Source organism: Gadus morhua, chromosome 7 (genome assembly GCF_902167405.1).
Source record: "Gadus morhua chromosome 7, gadMor3.0, whole genome shotgun sequence".
NCBI classification, from domain to species: Eukaryota; Metazoa; Chordata; class Actinopteri; order Gadiformes; family Gadidae; genus Gadus; species Gadus morhua.
The window spans coordinates 9,714,628-9,737,944 of NC_044054.1; the positions used below are offsets into that span (position 1 = coordinate 9,714,628).

Sequence of the window (23,317 nt, forward strand, 5' to 3'; positions counted from 1 at the left end):
TGACCTACACCCAATGTCGGTGTTATAATGTGTTATAACCCCCCCGCCCCCCCCCCCCAAAAAAAACCTTGTCAGTGGCACTAGTTACTAGGTTATTGTAGGATCCAGATCTTCTGTTGTGGTCATGCACATGAGATTGTTTGCTTCCTCCCATGTGTCAGAGAATCTATTGGAGCTTCACACGGTATTTTCATCTTTGAGTATTTATAATGTATCCTCCTGGAATATATAATAAAAAGAGAATCCCTTAAAAACAAGAGGGCCAACTGAATCCAACATGGCTTTCCTTCAGTGTGTGTGAAATGTTGTTCACCTGCATAACATCCTGACTAGGTTCACAGCCTACACCGTTACATCATCACTGTTGACTAATGCCTGAGGGGCCTTCCCTAGAGGATCAGAAGTCTCCTCTCAGGGCCGTCCCAGGGATGGTCGGGAAAGGATCGCAGGCAGCCTCACATCAAATAGGACCAACTTACCAAAGATTGCCATCACAGTTTAACATGCGGTTATAAATCAATATTTAATAAATGGAACCTAAGCATATCCTTGCAATGAAGTGCTAAAGGTGCACCACAGCCTGTTACACTGCACGGGCTTTCTTATTGTTCAGTCTAGCTTTCCAAACCACCGATATGAAATGATCAAATATTGTGACCATTTTAAATCACTCACCGTTAATGTTCAGCCTCCTTGTCAAAAATGTTTCTGATATAATGTATGGTTACAAGGACATCTTCTAGGGACTATCACACGTAGATTAGACCTACTTATGTAAGCAGCTGGCTTTTCTTTTACAGGGGAAAGACTTTCCTTTTTGTTGAATCAACAACACACACGTTTTAGTAAAAAAAATAATAAAAAATAAAGACCCATGCTATGTACAATGCTGGTCTGCAGTGGGTAGCATTACTTTACTATGTGCGCGTTGCCTCCGTCCTACCCCGGGGTGCTCATGCATTCTCTTCTTGTCCTCTGAGGCTCTCCCCTTGGCATGGTCCTGCATTCAAATGTCGCTCTATCAATTATGGAGATTCATAACTGCTCTTTCTCGCCCAATCTCTCAAAGACAAACATAAAAAAAACATTGCCAAATGCAAAAATAGCCAAAGCCGTGGCAGTGTCCCCACTGCACATTCATATTACAAACACAACTACAACACGCTGGCATTGTGTTCCTGTAATACTAGCAAGAAATACAGGCATATAATTGATTATCCCTCAACACATAATTAACCACGTTTTAAATGTATCTTCTGATACTATTCATACTATCATGAGCAAAGAAATGTATATCCTTTAATGTAAAGATTCAGCCAGGATATATTCATCGTGTCCTTGTGTGCTGATGAACAAGCCCTTCAAGGGGGATGTAAATCTCTCTGATGACGTCACCTCCTCCAGCTACAGCTGCTGTCCTGAATACTGATGTGACGTCAGCTACAAGGTCGGCCCGTGGACAAGTGTCCCATCTTGTCTGGTCTTGGGCTGTCCTTGCTCGCTTAGTTTATCAAAGGAGTGTGTAAAGCCATGCTTAGCCCAAGGCGCTAATCACTAGGTTAACTAAATGTTGTACGTAGGTTAGGTTTTACAAATGTTTGATAAATGAGCCGACTCTTCTGCAAGTCACCAATGACCTCATCCAAGCCCCACGTTCCGGTATCATCTTAAACTAACATTCATCTAATTTTCCTTTTCATTCATCATCATGAGATTGGACAAGTTACGTTGCAGTCCAAAACGTCACCTTATACAAGATACAAACCCAACGAATAGAATACTCACAACTTCCCATACACTGTACAAGGTAAACCTGTTTAATCATTCTCACAATGGTCAGATAGCTGGAGATGAGGCCATCGGCCCAACAGACAAACAGTTACACATCGTATCTAAAATACAATCCGGGGAACAATCTTGTCAAAACACTAAATTCCGGTTTTAATTGTAATGTTTGACAGAGAAACAAATTTCATATATCTTTATAAAAACTGGTTTGTAGCTTTGTAGCCCACAACATGTAAAGAGTGACCGTATAGTGATCACAAAGACTCTAATCGATGGTAAAGGAGCCTGAAGCGTCTCACAGGATCAACTACAACATGCAGAGGTCTCATATTGTCCTTGGAGCACAGGTCTGATGGGGGGGCCCCCGACCGGCCACGGGGCCTCAATCGGCTCCGGCTCCCTGCTTCTTGCTCTTTTTGTTGGCGCCGGGTTTGTTCCCGGACTGGGGCTTGGCCTTCTTGGCGGGGCTGGCTCCTTCGTCGGCCAGCTTCCTCTTGGGTTTCCTCTTGTTCTTCTTCTTGGACGGCCCCTTGTCCCCGGGGGCCACGGCGGCCGTCGGGGCTGCCTCCCCCTCCTTCTCCCCCTGCTTGTTGCGGTTCTTCCTCTTCTTGGACTCGGGCAGGAAGCCTTTCTTCTTGGGCAGCGAAGTGGCCTGGGGCACGGTCGGCTCCTCGGGCTTCTTCACCTTCTCCACCTTGGGCCGTCTGTCAGAACAACAGGGAAATTATGCTTTATGTGTGGTCAGAGGATACTAAATGGCTCTCAATACTTAATTACAATTCTTCAAAACACACCTAAAATAACAGCTTCTATCTTTGTAATCTCCAACATAGAAAGAAACATAAGAGGTAGTCAAGTTCTCATTTAATAAAACTTCAAAAACTGTTTTAACTAGTCAGTTAGGGTCAGGCCTAACACTAATTCCCTCAAGTTGAGCATAAACAGTGTTTGTTAAACGGACTGTAACCATGGATTCAGCGGTCGGCTCCTTGAGCCAATGAGATTTAAACCAATCACAGCTTGCGTCACGTTGCCTGGGTCGTAAAAAGAACGCAAAGGGTTGGCGGCGAGACGCGTCCGGCATCACTCACATCACTCCAAAGTGCTTCATGACGGCCCAGTAGGTGTCATCCAGGCCTCCCGTCTTCTTGAGGCTGATGGTCTCAGCCAGGGACCCCAGCACCACCTGCAGGGGGCCCACGCTCACCGACGGGTTCTGAAACAACACACACACACACAGGAGACAACGCTTAGTAAACCTATACGGTGTCATGTGACTTCCAGCACAAAAGAACTGCTCCACGACCAAACTTTTGGATGAATAAAACAATAAAATCTTTGTGATTAAGGAACGTGGGTCAACGTTTGACATTCAGTAGTAGAAACGGACAGAGGCACCCTCGCGTATATCAAAGGTTAAGCTTCTTTACAAACGGTTAGAACAAGAGTATGCGTGCACTTTGGGACACCCCGTTGATTCTCGTGTGGCCTCACCTTTGTCTTGATGTTCTTCAGCAGGAACTGACAGAGCTCCAGGGCTTTGGCCAGCTTCTCCTGGGACACCTTGCTCTGGCACTCCCCGACCTCCTTCAGAGTCTGAGAGACGCAGGGGACACGACGTTAAACACAACAGAGCCTCTCAGGACAGACGGGGAGTGAGGCTGTGGTGCGGAGGGGTGTTGTTTCGACGCCGTACCGCCACCAGCTGCTCCACCAGCTTCACACACAGCTCCAGCCAGGGCTGGCCCGCCAGCAGCTGCTGCACGTCTCTGTTCTGCACCATCCGCAGCACCATCATGCAGGCCTGGCCCTGAAAACACACAACACACATGTTGAAGGCGTCCTCCATCCCACACGCGTCAACGTTGACATCCAGTGGGGTTTGAAGAGGACTTTGGTTCTCACCTGCTGATGTTCTCGAACTCCAGCCGTGATGTTCTGTACCGCAGTGTCCAGTATGTTGACGCCCAGAGCCTGCGAGCAAATCACCAGGAAACCTCTTAGATATATAAATACAGTGTGGAAACGCAGCCCTTAGTCAAATGCGTGTCTCCCAGAGGTTTTACCAGGCCCACATGTTAAACCTCAAGTCAGGTGGGAAAAACAGTAGCCTCTAGACCTCCATCAACCAGCGGAGGAGGGACCCCCAGGAGAGGGAAGTCTGTATGTCTCCTGGAGAGGGGGGGCCCCAGGGGGGACAGGAACTACCCAGTACACCAGACCCCCCCCCCCCCCCCCCCCGCCGGCCACTCACCCGGTCTGCCATCAGACTTTAGATGATCATGTAAAGCGGGATTTGTGAGACTAACGCGTTATAAACCTCAGAACAGGGGTCACAGACCTTTTTGAACCCGAGAGCTACTTCATGGGTACCGAGTCATACGAAGGGCGCCCAGTTTGATACACTCTTCTGAAATAACCAATTTACTCAGTTTGCCTTTAGTTACATATGCTTATTAATGATACTCATCTATATGTGAAGACACTGATCATGTTAATGATTTCTCACAATAATTATCAACAATGACTTAAAAAAAGTGGGAAAGAGTTGTTCAAGATTGAGTTGTGCTATGTTCAGAACAGGCCTGCGGGCGCCTCATGTGGTGCTAGCGGGCGCCCTGTTGCCCGCGGGCACCGTGTTGGTGAGCCCTGCCTCAGAGTCTCTTCCTAGTCAGCGTGTTATCCCAACCAACCATTTGATCACACACACACACACACACACACACACACACACACACACACACACACACACACACACACACACACACACACACACACACACACACACACACACACACACACACACACACACACACACACACACACACACCGTGTGTACCATAACAGGTAGGGAGGGACAACAGGGTCTAGGTATTGGCCCTTTCGTGCTCACACACTGACCCCTAGAGCCAGGATACATAACTTCACGCTTCCAATATACTTTAGATTTCCAAAAGCATATCAGAATATTTGGTAGAAAAGAAATTGAAAGATACACTATGAATGGACTGTAAATGTAGCAGAAACCACCGCTGGAGAAATTAGATCAGAGGTTCAATTGGTGAGACAAATCTGTTCAATATTGCATAATGGATCGCAATAAAAGGAAAAACATTGCACCCGGTCCATTCAGTTGACCAAATAACCAACACGTTGTTATTATTAGTAGGCAGAGCTTTGTGGTGTCTTATGGACTTGTTTGAAAATTGAAATAGCTGCTAAATCTTTATTCAAACCCTTCTAAACCCATTAGCGTTCCAGGGGTCAATGGCTGTCCTCACCCTGGAAGGCAGCTGTCTAAGTGCTACCGGAGCATTTAAATAATGTTGGATTATCTGACTACAAACCTAACAAACAGCCCATAACTGGCCCTTCTGATGATGGCTGCCGGTTCCTTCAGGCGTTGACGTTCTCAGACGTGTAGCACCCTTACATAAACATTTCCTCACTGGGATATTCAGACCAAAACGCAACCTAGCCTTCTACCTGCAGCATTTGAATATACATAAATGGGAAATAAAGGAAAAACCAGCTCAACGATGCAGTCCAATACTGAATTAAGCGTCGGAGATAAACCTTACAAACTCATTTCCCAACATTCCCAACGTTCAGCCCCACTGAACAGTTTGAGAGACACTGCCTCGGCCGATGGGCAACGCCTGGACTGGTGTGGGGACTGGTGTGGAGACTTGGTGGGGGGGACAGGGACTCACTGGGAATCTGTTGCAGAGGTCGACGAACATCTGTCCGGTCAGAGGGCTGTTTCTCCTGGTCATGAGGGAGCACAGGGCCTCTCTGAAGAGGGCCGACACGCGCTCCACCTCCACGCTCCCCAAGAACTGCAGCTGAAGGAGAGGCAGACACAAGAGTCCTGAACCTCTGCCCTTAAGGCATAACATCACTCGGGGCAACAAAGGGATATGTGTTGATCAAACAGACAACCTTCTGTACCTAGAACCGATTTTGACCGTGTAGTTCATTTGGGCTATTTCATCCAATTACAATAATGAAAAACTCAGACTGAACACGGCGTTAGCTGAGAGCAAACCCTGGATCCAGGAAGCCACAGAAACCTACGTCTTGGCTTGAGGGCGCCTCAGGGGTCTTCCCCTCGGTGGTCTCAGCCGACGGAAGGCCTCCCCTTAACACCTTCACCAGGTAGAGAGAAGCGCTGGGGAAACAAACCAGCGATGATATGAGGAAAAACGGCCGGCCTCAGAAGAGCAGGAGGAGGAGCCAGCGTGGGGGGGGGTGACGCGTGTCGCGGCGCCGAGGTGCCAACCTGAAGAAGTAGAGCGAGACCGACGAGTCGGTGTGTTTCTGGGCTTTGTGGACCAGCTTCTCGAGGAGGTCGTGGAGCTCTGCCTGCCTGTCGCCCGCGGTCTTACAGTACACCTTGGACCTGCACAGCTGGTTCCTGACGACACACACACACACACACACACACACACACCACAAAATATGAACAGGAATACTTGCTTTGCACTTCCTGCTTTCTTTTAGTTTTTTTCCTCATTATTTGACCATGTATAAACAGACACAAAACGACTAAATATCCTGAACAAAACTAACTAATGCCCTGCGGTTGGTACCTGAAGATGTCCGCCACCCTGCGAAGGAAGTCCTGGTCCTGCTGGTGGCGGTCCGAGCCATGGCTCCTCTCCAGGACCCCCAACAGGGGCTCCACCAGGCCCAGCACCAGGGGGCTGCCCGCCTGCTTGCTCACAAACACCTCCAGGAGGTCCAGCACCTGGGGGCGGGCGCGCGCACACACACACACACACACACACACACACACACACACACACACACACACACACACACACACACACACACACACACACACACACACACACACACACACACACACACACACACACACACACACACAGGTCAAAGAATGATAATAAAGAGTTCCTTTCCAATGTCTCAACATTGACAGACCGTCCATTCTAAGCGCTGGGAGCAGCCCGATGCACACACAGTCTACGTTGGTCATGGTGTTTGGTATTTTAGATAAACTGTCTAGCATAACGGCACATTTGTCACCTGGTCGCGGTGTCGCATAAATTTTGGTTGCGGTGTCGCATACATTTTGGCGCGCGCCAAATCCTAATCCGTCGCATTGGTGATTTGTGCAATTTTTATCACTCAAATATCGACGTGCGTGTATGAGGAAGTTGAGTTGTTGTGGAAGCACCAGAGACGTCGGAGAACCCGACGCAGTCCATTCATATTGTATTGAACGCTGATTGGCTGTTACGACGTTACGTCACTCAGGGAGTGAAGGCTGATTGGCTGACATCACACTAATGTCTCGGCAAATTTCTAATATTTCAACTCGAGCGAAACGTTGCGCTCTGCAAATCCTTGTGACCGCGCTCGCCCGTGACAGGGCGTTCATGCCACGCCACAAGTCAAATCTTGCCGCAGGTTTTTCTAGCGACAAATGTTGCGTGATACGCGTCTCTACGTTGACTTTGTATGGAGTCGTGTCACCCCGTCGCGTTTGGTGTGAACACACAGTAAGACTGAGGTTTTGATACTGGTGAGAGAAGAAATTTGGGGGAAGGGTGACAAATAAAAGAAAAAGACATGATTTTGAAGAGCTTTAAGGGAAACTACCAAATCAAAATAATGCTAAATGAATCGCAGTTCATTTCAGAAAATGATTGCATTTTGGTCCCTGAAATAGCCTCCCACATGTTGCAGTCCAAAGGTACGCCTTTCTGGCTTGCGGACAGGGCTCTGTTGTTGGTGTACCGTAAAGTTATTACCCCTGCAGGGTCCCAGAAGAGAGGAGGTACCTTCATCTTGAATTCGATGATGAGCGTTCTCTCCTTGGTCACTTTGAACTTCTGCTCCCTCTTGGCCTCCATCTTCTTCTTCTGCTCCGAGAAGAGTGCCGCCAGGCCGGCGTCCAGCGACATCATGGCCTCATCGTCCAGGTCTTCTTCGTCGCTCACGTCCTCCTCTGTAGGCTGTGGTCACAAAACCGTTTAGAATACACATCAATGATATAGGATATTTGTCAAGCATGTCCTTGCATTCATGGCGTTGAAATAAAAAAGGTATTGTCCATATTGATTCTGATTGAGGTCGCTTTATGTATTAAGGAAACTAGGGGAGCAGACTCTAGATTGGGAGACACTGAACACAACCAACCAGGGCATTCTGCTGTTGAAGAACCTTCATCAGCTCCAGGCGGAAGTTTGGGTCCACCTCCCCTTCAACCATAGCCTCTTCTTCTTCGTCATCATCAACATCATCCTCATCGTCGTCCTCGTCCTCCTCCTCCTCGTCCTCCTCCTCCTCCTCCTCATCTTCATCAGATGACTCGTTCTGGGGATGCCACAAGAGCACAAACGTGTGTGAGGACATCATTTTGAAACCAATACTGTGAGGGATGCACCGGCCTGTATAAGCACTGCCTGGTTGGGCTATGGCCCCGCTCAAAATCAGGCCATCCGTTTTAGGGACGGAGCTTTATGCTGAAGAGTTTGATGAGCAAGACCCACTCTGGGGTCCCTGCCCTTACCGAGTCCCAACATGAGGACAGATGAGGACAGGCCTAAAGAAATCAAACTTAAAGAACAGATTTTGAGTTTAAAACATGAAAACTAAAATAATCCTCCAGCCTACATCCTACGCCTAGCTATGTGGCAGGCCTGAGGCCTCCTCATTAATAAATAATAATAATTAAGACCAACTCACATCAGCAGGGGGAACATGTTGGAACTTGTTGTGATCATGAACTAGGGATTCACCGAAATGAAAATTCTTGGCCGAAGCCGAAACCGAATATACTGAACAGTTGGCCGAAAGCCGAATACCGAATGTGGCTTTTGCTGTTTTTCATTTATTTTGCTTTAATTTTTCACCATTGCATAAATCAAACAATTAAATGTCCTTTATAAACTTTTTTGTCTCGCTTTTCAATAAAAAAAATCGATTACAAATTTGATACAAAATATTTATTTAATACTGAACGTTTTCTAACATTCCAGCAGACCTTATAGCAAGAATTTAAGAACAATGTTGTTGTTGTTTTTTAATCAAAAATAAAAATGTTCGGTGTATTTTTTTCGGCCGAAACCGAAAATTATGTTTTGGGCCATTTTCGGCCGAACATTTTCAGTGGCCGAATATTCGGTGCGTCCCTACCATGAACACATGAAGCAATAAAACAAGGCAAGCTGGACCCTTTAAAAATAAAAGCAATTGCTTGGCTTGTTGCAACATGGCAACAACAGTGTCTGTTGATTCAGTTTGACTGCTACACAGAAAATAGTTACAAACACAATAGTGAGGGAATACTGGGGACTACAGCCACCATGCAGTCAACCTAGCCACAGGAATTAATAACAACAATATGAACGCAGCTCTATGATAAATACCAAGCAGACCCTTCACCAGATAACTCACCTCCCCGTCCTTCATCTCCTGGTCTTCACCCTCCTGCTTGGTTGGATCCTGGTTGGTGACGACCAAAGCATCATCCTTATCTGTGTCCAGCAGCTGTGTGGAAGGTGATACATGCACAGCCAATCACATCCAGGGGCCTTCAGCTTGGCAGCCGTATGTAGACTCTGCTCAACATCTGTGTCCCACATTACAGTCAATAATGTATAACGATTGCAAGACAGTTGTCCATTTTCATTTGCGAAAATAAACGTTAGACCTCTTATTTCGACTCGATGGACACAAATCCCTTCTGGAGCTGAACTCAATGGTATAGTCAATATTTATTGGGTCAAGGATCATCAGACAGCAGTACATGTAAAGGTGTGTCATGGTTGTTCGATAGGTCAGGGTCTCCATGGTAACGTCCCTAAACCCTGTGCATCTACAGTAGGACGGATCGGTCAACCCCAACTGATATTCTCACACAGCCGTTCTCACTAACAGCTGCTGGGTAGCCACGTTATTTCTAGAGACACACTTGCATTTACATGACAGTAAGGAAAATTGAATTATTGGGTTAGTTTGACTATGATAGGATTATTAAGATGCATGAATACACCTTAGTCTGATTGAATTCGAATCTAATGGGGTTTCTCATAGTCGGATCCCCTTTGGTTCCACACTTACCTCCAGGATAATGGTGAGCGAGGCGGCGGTGACGTGGGGGCAGATGGAGGCGAACACCGTCTTGCAGACCTGTCTGATGTGGCGGCTGGACTGGGACAGCAGAGACAGCAGAATGTCCACCACCACCTCGGCCCAGTGGGGCTCCAGCTCCTCTTTAGCTGTGAGGGGTGCAGAGAGAGATAGATATATCAACAGCACACGCACGTACATACAGTGTGTGTGTTTGTTATACTCTAAAGGCTTTATTTGGGGTCAAGCAGTGAAGCTGCGAGACACCCATTGTGTTTCTATGTTTTCTTATTATTATTATCCCTGACATTGGAGTCTATTCTCCCTTTTCCACTGACAGTACCAGCTCAACTCGCCTCGACCCGCCATTTTTTGAGTTTCGATCACCAAAATGTGGTACCTGGTACTTATTTTTTGTCTCACCTTAAAAATGTTCCAAGAGAGCTGAACTGATACTTTTGTGTGACGTACACAGGCTGCTGGCCACTGATTTGCCAGAGTGACGCCACTGGACTAATAATAATGAGCGAGACGTCCAAGCCTGACAACTTTAAATATGAGCATCAGCGTTCAGTCAACAACAATGATTTATTATTGAACATAGCAGGATCAGCGCGAAAGAACGTGGACCATGACAGAGGTGGAGACGCTCCTGTGTGTAGCCCTGTCTGTTTATGTGTCGTGTGGATAAGTACGTAACGTAACTGCAGTTTCTTGCATGCGTGCTATGACGTGATCCCTCTCGCCAATTTACAGCCTTCTATTTAAATCAAATTCTAGGAAAAGTTTCAGCCATCACAAATTTCATCTGCTGTTCACGGAACATGGAGGAGATGATCTTCAGATGGAGCCGCACAAACGATACCATTCCGATTTTTTCAATTTCAACTCTGTTTGCCCGTGAGAGCCATTAGGCTGGTTTCAGATCATCTGCATTTGCACGCATGCATGCACAAGACGTTGTGCAACATCCGCCAACGCCAAACTTGAAACGAGGACTCTTGACATCATCCTGAATGTGCATAATGCATGCGTTAATCTTCCACCACGGGAAGATGCTAAGGGACGCTATAATTAGCCAAACCTTTCCGTATCAACACCAAATTTGTTACATGGAGTCAGGACAGCGAAATGTTGCAGCCGAGCAAGCCGAACAGCCACGCTTTATCCCCTCATTGCTGCTTTGCAGCTATGTTTTGAAATGTAACGCAAATGTAAAATGTAATGCATTACTGTGTATCCTAATAGGGGTAATTAGTGAGTTGCAATATATATATATATACGAGCGTCTCTGAACTCAGCACAGACAATGAGTATTTGTAATGGACATAAATGTACTTTAAGAATTATTAACACGCAAATGGTTGCACGTAAGTATTTGTAGAATATCAGCCAGGCTGTAAGAAAGTAGAATTGGTGCTTCTGATGCAGAAGTACTGTACTGGACTTGTTAAAACGATCCCATCATGTAAACGTTGTGCATGTGTGCGTTGGTTCACCTTGACTCTTCCTCTTCTTCTTCTTCTCCTGGGCTTTCTTAATGCAGCTCTGGATGTCCTGCAGGATGTCCACCAACTCCTCCGGGTTCTACAGAACAAACACAACACCGCTGTCCTCGTCTCTCGTTCAACACTACCACCCGTCATTATCAATGACGTCACAGCCACGACGGTCAGCCCACTAGCAGCTCCAAGACTTGAAGTCAAGCTCGAACCATAACCTTTTGTTAACCATAGGGATAGTTATATGAAAACAATCCCATCCTGCCCTCCATTCACCATGCATGCCACTAGAGCGCGATAGAAGACCGATATACACCGAACCGATGGTGGTTGTAACGCTATGTCCCCACCTCTTCCCCAGTCTATGAGCAGTAGCAGGCAGCGTGAAGCCGTACCTTGAAGAGGTGGAAGCCCACCAGCATCAGCAGCTGCTGGAAGGAGTGGATCTCCGGACTGGCTTCCTTCTTGGCCTTCTTCATCAGAGAAGCCACAGAGACGTTCATACTGGGAGGAGGAACACATGTTAACACACAGGTCTAACCGTAAGGAACGCACAAAGTGATGGACTATTTTAATGTAATGTAACTAATGTAATGGCTCCGCTGAATAATAGACTTGGTGGATCCTCCCTTTGTATCGGCCCTAGTGGTCTGTATGGGGGTCCCCTGGACTGTGGGGGTCTGTATCTGTCCATCTCCTATTGTATCCGCCCTAGTGGTCTGTATGGGGGTCCCCTGGACTGTGGGGGTCTGTATCTGTCCATCTCCTATTGTATCGGCGCTAGTGGTCTGTATGGGGGTCCCCTGGACTGTGGGGGTCTGTATCTGTCCATCTCCTATTGTATCGGCCCTAGTGGTCTGTATGGGGGTCCCCTGGACTTTGGGGGTCTGTATCTGTCCATCTCCTATTGTACCGGCCCTAGTGGTCTGTATGGGGGTCCCCTGGACTGTGGGGGTATGTATCTGTCCATCTCCTATTGTATCGGCGCTAGTGGTCTGTATGGGGGTCCCCTGGACTGTGGGGGTCTGTATCTGTCCATCTCCTATTGTATCGGCCCTAGTGGTCTGTATGGGGGTCCCCTGGACTTTGGGGGTCTGTATCTGTCCATCTCCTATTGTATCGGCCCTAGTGGTCTGTATGGGGGTCCCCTGGACTGTGGGGGTCTGTATCTGTCCATCTCCTATTGTATCGGCCCTAGTGGTCTGTATGGGGGTCCCCTGGACTGTGGGGGTCTGTATCTGTCCATCTCCTATTGTATCGGCCCTAGTGGTCTGTATGGGGGTCCCCTGGACTGTGGGGGTCTGTATCTGTCCATCTCCTATTGTATCGGCCCTAGTGGTCTGTATGGGGGTCCCCTGGACTGTGGGGGTCTGTACCCGTCCCAGGCCGTCCTCTGCTCCGCACTGAAGGGCAGGGCACTCTGGACGTGCTTGGGCTTGTTGAGCAGGGCGTCGGCGTACTGCACCAGGCAGTGGATCCACATGGAGCCGTCTGCGGTGACCCCCTGGACCCGGCGCCCGCTGGAGACGGACTCGGCGGGGACGGGCTCGGCGGGCTCCCCGAGCAGCGGCAGGTGGTGCATGGTGTGCAGGAGGCTGAACAGACGGGGGCGGGTTAGTGTTTTATGTAGGGACGTACAGACGCCAGCTGGCGTGCAGCACTGATCAGGAACTAGATGGAGAATCCACCGGCACAGAATCCTCTAGACCGTGAGGCAAAACACAGAAAAAGGTCATCAAATTGAAACATTACAGTGACATACACAAATATTATGAGATGTACTTTGTTGATTTGATTTCCTCCAATAACTCGTTATCATTTCAATAAACGAAGAGATTGACTGTACACAACACATTCATTTTCCAAATGTTACAGCCGTATTCTATAATTCATTACATTATTCATCACCCTTTCAATATTGCCAAAACGATTTATCTAAGGATGAACCTGTCAGAAGCAAGACTCGCTGAGGATGCAACTTGCAAGAGATAATGCCCACTTGACTGCTCGAGCAAGGCGTCACAAAAAGATGGTAGGGAACTCCTGATGTCATCAAACAAACACACATCGCCAATTAATTCCACTGCCAATATTAATCCCATATTAGGATCAAATGACCAACAATCAACCAGCCCATTAGTTCCATGATCCATCGAGCACGGGAGAAGGGATTCCTACCCGAAGAATCCTCCGACGAGGGTTGCTCTCGTGCTCTCGTCCAGCGGCACAGAGAGCTTGGCCTCGGTCTCCGGGATGTCTGAGGTCGCCTTCTTAGCCACGAAGAACGCGTGGAAGAACACAAACCTGCAAAAGGAACGTTTCTCAGTCACACAAATGGGCAGAACGGCTCCACTCGGTTCAGCTCTCATTCCCACCCAGTTTTAGTAACTATGAACAAACCACAGCACATATATTCATGTTCTCTGAAGATGGAAGAGATTGTTAAAGGTCCCGTGGCATGACAATTTCACTTTGAGGTTTTCTAACATTAATATGAGTTCCCCTAGCCTGCCTATGGTCCCCCAGTAGCTAGAAATGGCGTTAGGTTTAAGACGACCGCTAGCTATCCTGCTCCGCCTTTGATAAATAAAAGCTCAGATGCTCCGATTTCGAATTCGGCCCCATATGTCGTCATAAGGGGCCAGGTTACCTCCCCTTCTCTGCTTTGCCCACCCAGAGAGTTTGGCCCGCCAATGAGACATGAGACAATGAGTGGAAGAAGCCGACGCAGGCGTTTTAGATTCATAATATTGTCTTGAGGCGCACAAAGCTTTTGCCCGTGATAATATGTTGTGGCGACCATGGATGTGGTGACCGTGTTCAGGGTGCCGCAAGGGATCCTGAAAGGGGGGGAATTTCGACAATCGCAAGTTGGACCTCTGGCGCCCTCCTAGGTCCTTTGCAGCAGACATTGTGTGGGGTTAGTCTCTATAGGTGGGTTAGTGTTACTGAGTTATTATTCCCGACACCGTCACCGAGACGTTTATGTTAATTCGCTTTGTTGAGGGTTTTTTAGTGTGTAACGTGTGTTCAATAGAGGCAACTCTCGGGAGTCGTACAGTGTAAGGGGCGCGAGACTTGCATAACCGCTTGACCTGGGCTCTCGTCTTGCCCTTTACTCGCTGCTCGCCAAAATATATTTTATGATATAGATTTCTATGTATAATATGATATTTAGATCCAGGACTCCCGCCGGAGCACCGGGAGTGTTCTAAAAAATATTGACAGAACACGGCCATAAGCTGTGTGCGCCTTGCCATTGCGATACATCCAGTGTAAACACTAGAACATGGTACCGTGGCCGCAAGCTGCTCAGGGCCACACCCCCAACCTCCTCCTTGACCCGCCTCGAAAAAACGGCACGTTTGGAAAAGCTCATTGAGGGACTGGCTCGTTCTGCACCAAGGCTGAATTTCTTGAACCTCTTCAAATACTGTATTAAGGGCCCACTAACACCTATGTATAAGCATCCATAAAGTAGAATTCCATGGGACCTTTAAATTAATTTACAATCAATACATTATTATTACATAATTAATTTCTACCTTAAAGTAAATGCTCTCAACAATGGTCTGAACGTTATACTAATTTCTCAGAAGCCTCGCGATCGCCTGCCAATCACGAAAGAGAAGACAACTATTGATCCAGACGATAAAGGTTTTCAGATTGACCAATTGACCAAAGTCTAACTATATTCTTGGTTTTCATTCTTGAAATAAACACATTTACAGTAGAAAAAAATAATAGAAAAGTCCCAAATAATAAAGATTATTAATGATAAATATATTATAAATATAGTTGAGTAAATATTGTATCTTAACTTGTTCTAGGGAATGGGCATGATTAATCGACGATCTACAAATCGAACAAAAACAAAGACGGATCAGATCTAACGTTGCCCATCATTAAGAATTTCATCGATGACGCAAATTTTTCATCGACAAAACTAATGCTAAAAAATATCTTCACATGTTGTGTCTTTTTACAATTACCATTTGTAGTGTTGTTCAGCAGAGAAAGTCTGCCAAAGACAGACTTTTTATGTTGTTGCTCTGGTTAACGGTCATGTGAATCTGTCTATTCACCGAGAACAATTTCCCCAAAGGGACAATCAATTATCTATCTATCTATCTATCTAAGACGTTGACGTTGCTTAGCAACCAGACACGCTGGGGTTGATAAGTTGCAGAATGATAAAGACATGAATCAGGCAAAATATCCACTTTCCTTGACAGCGATCTAGTTCGGTGTGCATAAAAGTGCAGAAGGACCAATTGCAAACTACAGCAACTGCTGATGCCATCTCTCTAAGTTAGCCGCATCCACCCCAAACCAATCGGAAAAAGTGTATACATTAGGGCTTGGACTGTAATTTGCTAGTTAAAGCACAATGAAATGGTTAATTCATTTTGAAATGTTTAATTCTAAATAAAATTATGTATTTTTGTCATATGCACGTATTATTGAATCGATATCGAAGCAATTGGATCAATATCAAATCGAAATCGAATCAAGACCTAAAGAATCAAATTGAATTGAATTGTGAGGTACCTGGCAATACCCAGCCCTAGTATACATGTCGATTATAGCGGACTACACCACCTCTTCTATTCCGCATGGAATTCTATTCCGATTAGCCACCTTTACATGGACACTTCTGATCCGATTAGTTTTATGCATTGAGGCGTATATATATATGATCATTTTCTATTCCGATTGAGCTGTTCTTCTACTTTTAAATCGGACCAGAAGTGTCCATGTAAACGCGGGAGAATTAACAATACATTTTCATTGCCTTTGAATACGGCACATAAATAGTTAATTTCAATATAAAATTAATCTTGATCGTTAATTTTCCTGGGGATCGACTAAGACAATTTAATTGAATGCCCAATCAGAGTTGCTGACCTTCTCTTTCCTCCGTTAGCCCTGGCCGTCCCGCAGTAAGTACTTCATACAGAAGACGTGGGCACTCTGCTCAGCCATGTTTATCCATCTATTGTTTACCACTTGCATGCAAGGTGGTCCGTGAAATGTCTTTATGACAATCTAGTGGTACACATCAGGTCAAAGGTCGGGAAACCCTGGTCTATGCCTCAGTGCGTGCGGAGCGGAGCGGAGCGCGTCACCTTGCCACGTCCATGACCAGGTCCTCGTCCTTCTTCACGCTGTGGTTCTCTACCAGGGAAATGAGACGGGCCACCAGCCACTTCCTCAGACGCATGTGTTGGTTCTCCTTCCTGGGAGATAGGTTCTGTGTTAGTCAGGTACATTTGCGCCCCTTGACAAACACACGGCAACGTTTCCGCGAGGGGCATTTATCATACAGGATAAGAGCATGAATAAAGACATTGTGAATCAGTTTCACGTGTGAGACGTAACATCGAGTGTTTGTGCTCCTCTAAGGAGACGTGGCACTGCGCCCCTGCGTCCACGCGGCTTCCACTCACTGCGTCTTCTCGGCCGCGGCGGTCTTCTGCTTGCGCGTGCTGAACTCCAGGCCGGCGTCCAGCGTGGGCACCAGGAAGGAGGTCTTCAGCCAGCACACGTAGCGCCGCAGGGCCGGGGCGCCCAGGTGCTGCACAGCGCGCCACGACGACGCCACCACAGGGTTCCCCCAGTTGGTGACCTTGGAGAAGCCCACCACCACCGCCAGCTGCTTGTCTGGGTCTTGGGACCCCTGCAGGAAGTCTGTCACGTACGTCTCCATCTCAGGGGCTAGCTGGAAGCGCCCTGGTTTCTGGAGGGGTGGATTGAGAGACTGAGTGAGTTTTTTTGTTGGGCGTAACCGTTAAATGTCTCGCAGAGTAACGACCTCCAGGTGACCTGCCGCTTATCACCACAGCTTTTTGTTGAGAGGCACCCGTAGACCTGCGTCTAAAGCTTCTTAAACCTCATGATCCATTGGAGCTCCACTCTGTCACTCTTTGCCCAAGAGTGGCCTCTGGTGGCCAGTGAAATCTGTTTCATTTGTCATGTCACCAGTAAATAAACAGAAACACTTTCCACTTGAATAAATATAATCATACGAATATATAATTAAATATCGTCTTTGGTCTCATGGTCCCATCTCATTGTATGTATCTGGCCTTGGTCACCACTGACCAAATCCAGTGTACAGCATGATGAGACGGCACAGAGCCTCACAGAGAAGGGCATATTATTAATTGTAATCCTACATTGGCCAGCACACAGGCTTGACTTGAACACTATCTCCAAGAACGCAGATGTGCAGACATCTTGCCTGTTCTATCTCGTCATCCCATCGGGAAATGTTTACCTGTGCGTGTGAGTTTGTGTAAGCAGTGAGCAAATGACAAACAAATTCCAGATCCCCCCTCAACAAACTTCCAGATTGTTGTTGATCCCCCCCTCAACAACAAGGAGCAAAAGAAAGTGAAACCCGCCGTCCATTCAGGGAGGCGCTCGTATGCCATGAGAGCAGACGGTTAGTAACTTGCAATCATGATAAAGAGAAACCGAAACAAAATTCTGTGAAAAGTTCCATAGAGGAGCTTCAAAGGGTCGACAGCAGCTCAGGAGGCCGAGCGGGTTGGCTGCTAACCTGAAGGCTGCTAGTTAGATCCCCGGCACCTCCTAGCCGAGGGTCGAGGTGTCCTTTTAAATTGGTTGCAAGACGCTTAAAAGCGTTAACAAAATGCCCTAAATTTAAATTCAACCGGTAAAATGTAAAGGAGAGTAGAGGTCTTACTTGGGCAGAGGTCACATGCTCCCCATAGTGTCTCATCACGTCCCCGGACAGCACTTCCTCCAGCTGCTCCAACGACAGGAGGGGCAGCGCAGTGCCCAGCAGACGGTAGGCCAGGTAGCTGCACAACAACAACAACAACAACAACACATGGATTGGGGTAAGAAGACATTGTCCTGTTTGCTTTTTAAATATTTCCACTCGCTGAAATCCTATTTGAGGGGTGGAGCCGGAAGGTGGATTGACCTGGTGATCCAAACGGCCAAGTGGCAATTAATAACCTAATGTAGGTTGCTTTTAGACCATATTTACATCTTATCGTACGTTTTCAAAGCGGCGATTCAAGACGAGGTTTGCACAAGGATAAATTCATAGTCCGACCATGTTACCACGTACATCCTTTTCGTCTAAATGGATAAGGTTGGGTTTAGTTCCACATTGACTCACTGTGTGGGCCCCTGCTGCTCCCGGAGCATGCCTCCCACGATGACCTTGGTCCAGAAGAGCGTGAAGCTTCCCTCCGTCAGAGACAGCTTCAGCAGGTCCACCGCCACGGTGGGCAGGGTGCAGTCCTTCTTCACGGAGAACGCTGCCGTTTTCAACAGCTCTGATAACCTGTTGAGGAGCATTTGTGAAATACAACACGGATTAGTTCTATACCAGGGTCCGGCCGTGGCTCAGTTGGTACAGCGTTGGCTCAGTCTAACAAGCAACCTGGTACAGGTTGCTTGTTAGATCCCCACCTCCTTATAGCCAAGAGTAGCGGTTTCCCTGCAAGACTTCTAACCCAAAATGCTCCCGACAGCGGTGGCTACCATGCATTTTAACTGCCAGCTTGTCGGGAGCATTTCAGGTAGGGATCGACCGATACTGATTTTTTAGGGCCGATACGATACCGATATTTTTTCATCAGCCTTAGCCGATACCGATATTTTTTTTTTTTTTGCTCCCTCAATCATAAAAATTACACTGATAACAAATGTTACAAGTCTCAATTAAAAAAAAGGAACATTTATTGAACTTCAATATAAAAAACTATATTTAACAAATAGTAAAAACAGGTGAGGTAGAACAAGTAAAAAAAAAAAAAAAAGATTTGGCGAAAAAATATCGGTGAAAATCGGCCGCGTATCGGCCGATACCGATACACGTAAAAAACGCGAATATCGGCCGATAATATTGGCCGACCGATATATCGGTCGATCCCTAATTTCGGGTGTGTGAATAGGTGAATCTCGGACACTCAATTTTATTGTCTTTGCGCGGGGTAGAAAAGCAGTTTATAAATGCAGACTTACTGCACTAATAAAGGCCACAATTAGGGCTGTACGGTTTGGACTAAAATGTATTTCACGGTATGATTTGAGGCATAGACGATAACGGTATTATATCACGGTATGTTAATTTTATATTCTAATTTCGATATAAATGCTTCTGAAGGGGTAAAATACTGGTTATGCAGCAAAACAGCACAGAAAAAATGCAAAATCTTTTCTCAAGTTACTTCCATCTCTGAAAAACATTAATTAATTAAAAGTATCAATTTCTTTCTCGACTTACTTGCGGACCTTGCCGTATAGTTTTGGCATCTCAATTTGGCGTGTGCGGGCAGGTAACGTGTACCTGGGATTGAGCGTTTTGACCATCTCATTAAAGCCCTATCGACACTTTGAAATGGAACCATGTCCTTACACAGGTAAACAGTGACGGCGTTGTTATCTCGTTCCACCGCTGGCTTTTTTTGTCGTAAGGACTGGCTTTGGAAAATGCCTACGGAAGAGATATCTGAGATGCAGAGACAGCTTCAGGCTACCAGCGTCTGTATCGTACGGGGTGGAATGTGAGCTTGTGAAGGGACAAGCATGCAGCAACTGCGCCTGCGCAATAGCATACTGCCTGAGAAGGCAGTATCGCTGTCAAAACGGTCCCTGGATAAAGTAATGTTGCGCCGAATTGAAAAAGGAACTATGTTTCGTTACCATATTTTCAGTAGTTGCGCGAAACTTGAAAAAGTAGTTACGTCACTGTAGTAATTCAATATTTACTTTGTAATGCGTTACACGCAACACTGTCTACCGGTCAAACCGGTCTCGCGGTAACGACAAAATCCATACCGCAGCGCAAATTCACACCGGTGTACTTTCTATACCGTTTATACCTTACACCCCTAGCCACAATCCAGCAATTCCACCTCATGCAACAATGCATTATTTCCAATGTTGAGGGAAAATATAAAGTGAATGTTAGGCGATCCCCACGTTTTCCTCAAGAGTGCCTGAGGACGCCTTAACGTGGTGGTTCATAGCTACTATAGGTCAACCAGGTGCTGATGTGGAGGGGAGGGGAGCCATACTTCTGGACGTTGTCTGCGGTGATCACAGCCGAGGATCCCAGCAGTTTGTTCAGGTTCTTGGGGGTGAAGGATCTGGGAAAGCGTTGCATGGCAACCAGCAGCAGGTGCAGCTGCTCTGGGGTTCTGAAGGCTGAAGATAGCTCCGTCTTCAACGCCCCTTTCAGAACCTCCTCAAACACCTCCTCCGGGGTCTGGCGCACACACACACACACACACACACACACACACACACACACACACACACACACACACACACACACACACACACACACACACACACACACACACACACACACACACACACACACACACACACACACACACACACACACACACGTTGTATTCCGTCAGCAACAATTATTTTAGCAGATGGCAAATGTGACACAAGCACTTAGATTATATGGATGGCTGAAGAGGGTTTACCTTAATCCAAGACTGCAGATATTGTATAATTTGGTCAAAGTTTAAATTTACTGTTGTACATTTAACTTTAGTACTTAAAATCCAAGGCTGCAGGGTGGCCAGTCTTAACCCAATAACATACCCCGCCAGCCAGTCAGCCAGCCAGCCTCCCACACAGACGCGTTACACAATATCTGATAACATCACTAGCCCAATCAAGTGCCTTCCTCCCTCTCTGTCTGAAACGGTGGACCTCACAAGAAGCTTTTCAGGCTGGTGTGACTCACGTCGGAGAGGATGTCCATCATGGTCTTGGTGGGCAGGTCCTTCAGGTGATCTCTGTGCTGAGACAGGGTCTGGAGCAGCTTGATACATCCCAGCACCACTTTGGATTCCTAGGACACAGGCCAAGGTGTTCAAATGGGAAAAGTTATCTCCAGATAGAAACGTTCCAAATAAATAAAACAACCTATTTTAGAAGAAAAGTGATGTACATAACATTGTAGTGCCATGGATTCATCTGGGTTCACAATGCACAAAGTAAAAAAACGTTGGTTAAGATTTAAATGTGGACTCCAATTAACACTTATTGCACAAGGTCATGGTAAGTGGCAGTTTTGGGTTAATAGGTAACATTAATCAAACGCTATGTCCACAACAACCCCTACTCCTCCCCCCGCTACCGATTTAGTGAGGTGATCCAGGGTGGATAGCGAAAGCTGGAAAAGCAATATATTCACTTTATTAAGGGTGTACCAGAAGGTGGACAGAATGCACAGCATGCATTTAAAACATTTTGACAGTGAGCTCAAACAAGGGTGATTGACCAACTCAAGGACAACTGAAATCACAAATGTGTGGGTGTCAAACTACATAAGGTATAGAAACAGGTCAGACATAGAAGAAGTGAGTCTGAGTGACAGCTGACAGAACATTCGCACAATGAATTATTTTGAAAAAATAAATCAAAGAGCCGTACCTTGGCGAGGCGGTTGGACTGGGAGAGGGCCAGAACCCCGAAGAAGTTGCCAAACAGAGCATTTCGGACGAGTTTCTGAAAAAAAGCCAATGGTTGTTTAGACCCAGTGCAAAACATACGTCTTGTTTAAAGAGCTTGCGGAGGAGAATCACAGTGTGAACCTTTTTGGTGTTCTGGAGGTTGTGTTTCTGTTTGATCCTGTCCAGAAGGCTCTGCAGCGGGATGTCCCCAAACGTCATCAGCAGCTGGAATTACATCACACCGGGATCGTATGTGCAGGGTTAATTTCATATACATATTATATATACATACATACATGCAAACACACATGCAGACAGACAGACTCCAGTCCAGCAACGTAGAAGGCAAACGTTATGTTTTACCAGCTTCAAGGTTCATAGGCATATATTCTTAATCGGACCCAATAGTAGGTCAAGCATAAAATTGATATGCAGCCACACTGTTTTGAATGGCATCACTAGGGTTACCCAGCAACTGACCCAGTGGTGTAGTAAGCGGATCATCCCATATTAACTCTACACACCTGTCCCAGAGCCAGGCTGAACCCGGGGCGGGCCACCTCTCTGGTGTGGGACAGCCCGTCCACCAGTCTCTTCAGGGAGTACTCCAACTCATCTGGCTGGAGCGGAGTAGGTGGGAGACACACAGAGAGTGAAGACACTCAGGGGGCAAATACAACAGCACACATTCAAGTTGAGAAAAGCATTTGGACAAATGTATAAACACTTTCACAATTCTGGATTGAATAAATAAGCAGAAATGCAAGGTAGCCTTCAAAAAGGTTGGGTACGCAAGCAAACGTTGACATGATTATCTAACCTTACTAACCCATTACCATTAACCAACCCTTACTTTGTCAGATTAGGCTTTAGTATAAAACAAAATGCGAATGAAATCGAACTCAATATTTCAGATTCTTGAGTGTAGACCTGATAGGGTTACTTCTTTAATATGGAAATCATAAAGTATCACGAACCTTCTCGCTCTTCTTTAGATATTGTATCAGATTTTCTATTGCGCTCAGTCGTATCTCTTGTACAGGTTTAGCAATGTCCCAAAAGAAATCCAGGAACTCTCTGTTCTGCTGGAGGATACCCTTCGCATCTGTTACTTTAGGTCGCACTTTTTCTTTTTCTGCTATTTCTCCCATCTCTACATTCATATCTGAGACACCGGGAGAGACTGTTGTTGAGGAGTGAGGAGAACACGTGGACTTCCATGCGCATGACCGCCGTCGTCCCCTTCCGGGTGCTGGTCTCTGCCAGTGTTGCCAGATTCGGCCTGAATTTCTGGCAACCTGATCAAGGACGAAAGAACCCGATTGCCTGATTGGGCGGGAAATCTATCCCAATCTGGCAACACTGGTCTCTGCCTCTGCGGCACCGCGGTGGTTACGTCCTACGCACCCCCCTCTGGCGCCCCCCATTGGACAGATATGGCTGTTACTCTATGCATAGATAAAA

The 23,317-nt window shown here is 46.6% G+C and overlaps 1 protein-coding gene across 1 annotated transcript; it reads right to left on the reverse strand.

Moving 5' to 3' along the window:
• Nucleotides 1–1,796: 1,796 nt before the first annotated feature.
• Nucleotides 1,797–23,109, reverse strand: mybbp1a (MYB binding protein (P160) 1a). The gene is made up of 27 exons (XM_030360919.1): nucleotides 22,831–23,109; nucleotides 22,378–22,473; nucleotides 21,995–22,078; nucleotides 21,834–21,908; nucleotides 21,142–21,249; nucleotides 20,453–20,643; nucleotides 18,547–18,714; nucleotides 18,103–18,220; nucleotides 16,841–17,130; nucleotides 16,520–16,630; nucleotides 13,569–13,694; nucleotides 12,767–12,985; nucleotides 11,786–11,894; nucleotides 11,388–11,475; nucleotides 9,880–10,037; nucleotides 9,214–9,306; nucleotides 7,954–8,130; nucleotides 7,596–7,769; nucleotides 6,381–6,538; nucleotides 6,071–6,205; nucleotides 5,866–5,959; nucleotides 5,502–5,633; nucleotides 3,694–3,762; nucleotides 3,485–3,598; nucleotides 3,283–3,384; nucleotides 2,880–3,004; nucleotides 1,797–2,492 (listed from the first exon to the last, which is right to left on the reverse strand). Exons 1-27 carry the CDS (start codon nucleotides 23,014–23,016, stop codon nucleotides 2,171–2,173), a joined length of 3,822 nt encoding a protein of 1,273 aa, XP_030216779.1. The 5' UTR covers nucleotides 23,017–23,109; the 3' UTR covers nucleotides 1,797–2,170.
• Between the last annotated feature and the right edge of the window lie 208 nt (nucleotides 23,110–23,317).

What these genes read in the sequence shown, in the direction of transcription:
- mybbp1a (XM_030360919.1), bottom strand. Translation starts at nt 23,016, where the DNA reads ATGAATGTAGAGATGGGAGAAATAGCAGAAAAAGAAAAAGTGCGACCT. An exon ending in TGGGCTTCCACCTCTTCAAG is followed by an intron (nt 11,476 to 11,785) that starts GTACGGCTTCAC and finishes TTTGTTCTGTAG; the next exon opens with AACCCGGAGGAGTTGGTGGA. An exon ending in AGGCGCCCTCAAGCCAAGAC is followed by an intron (nt 5,634 to 5,865) that starts GTAGGTTTCTGT and finishes CCTCTCCTTCAG; the next exon opens with CTGCAGTTCTTGGGGAGCGT.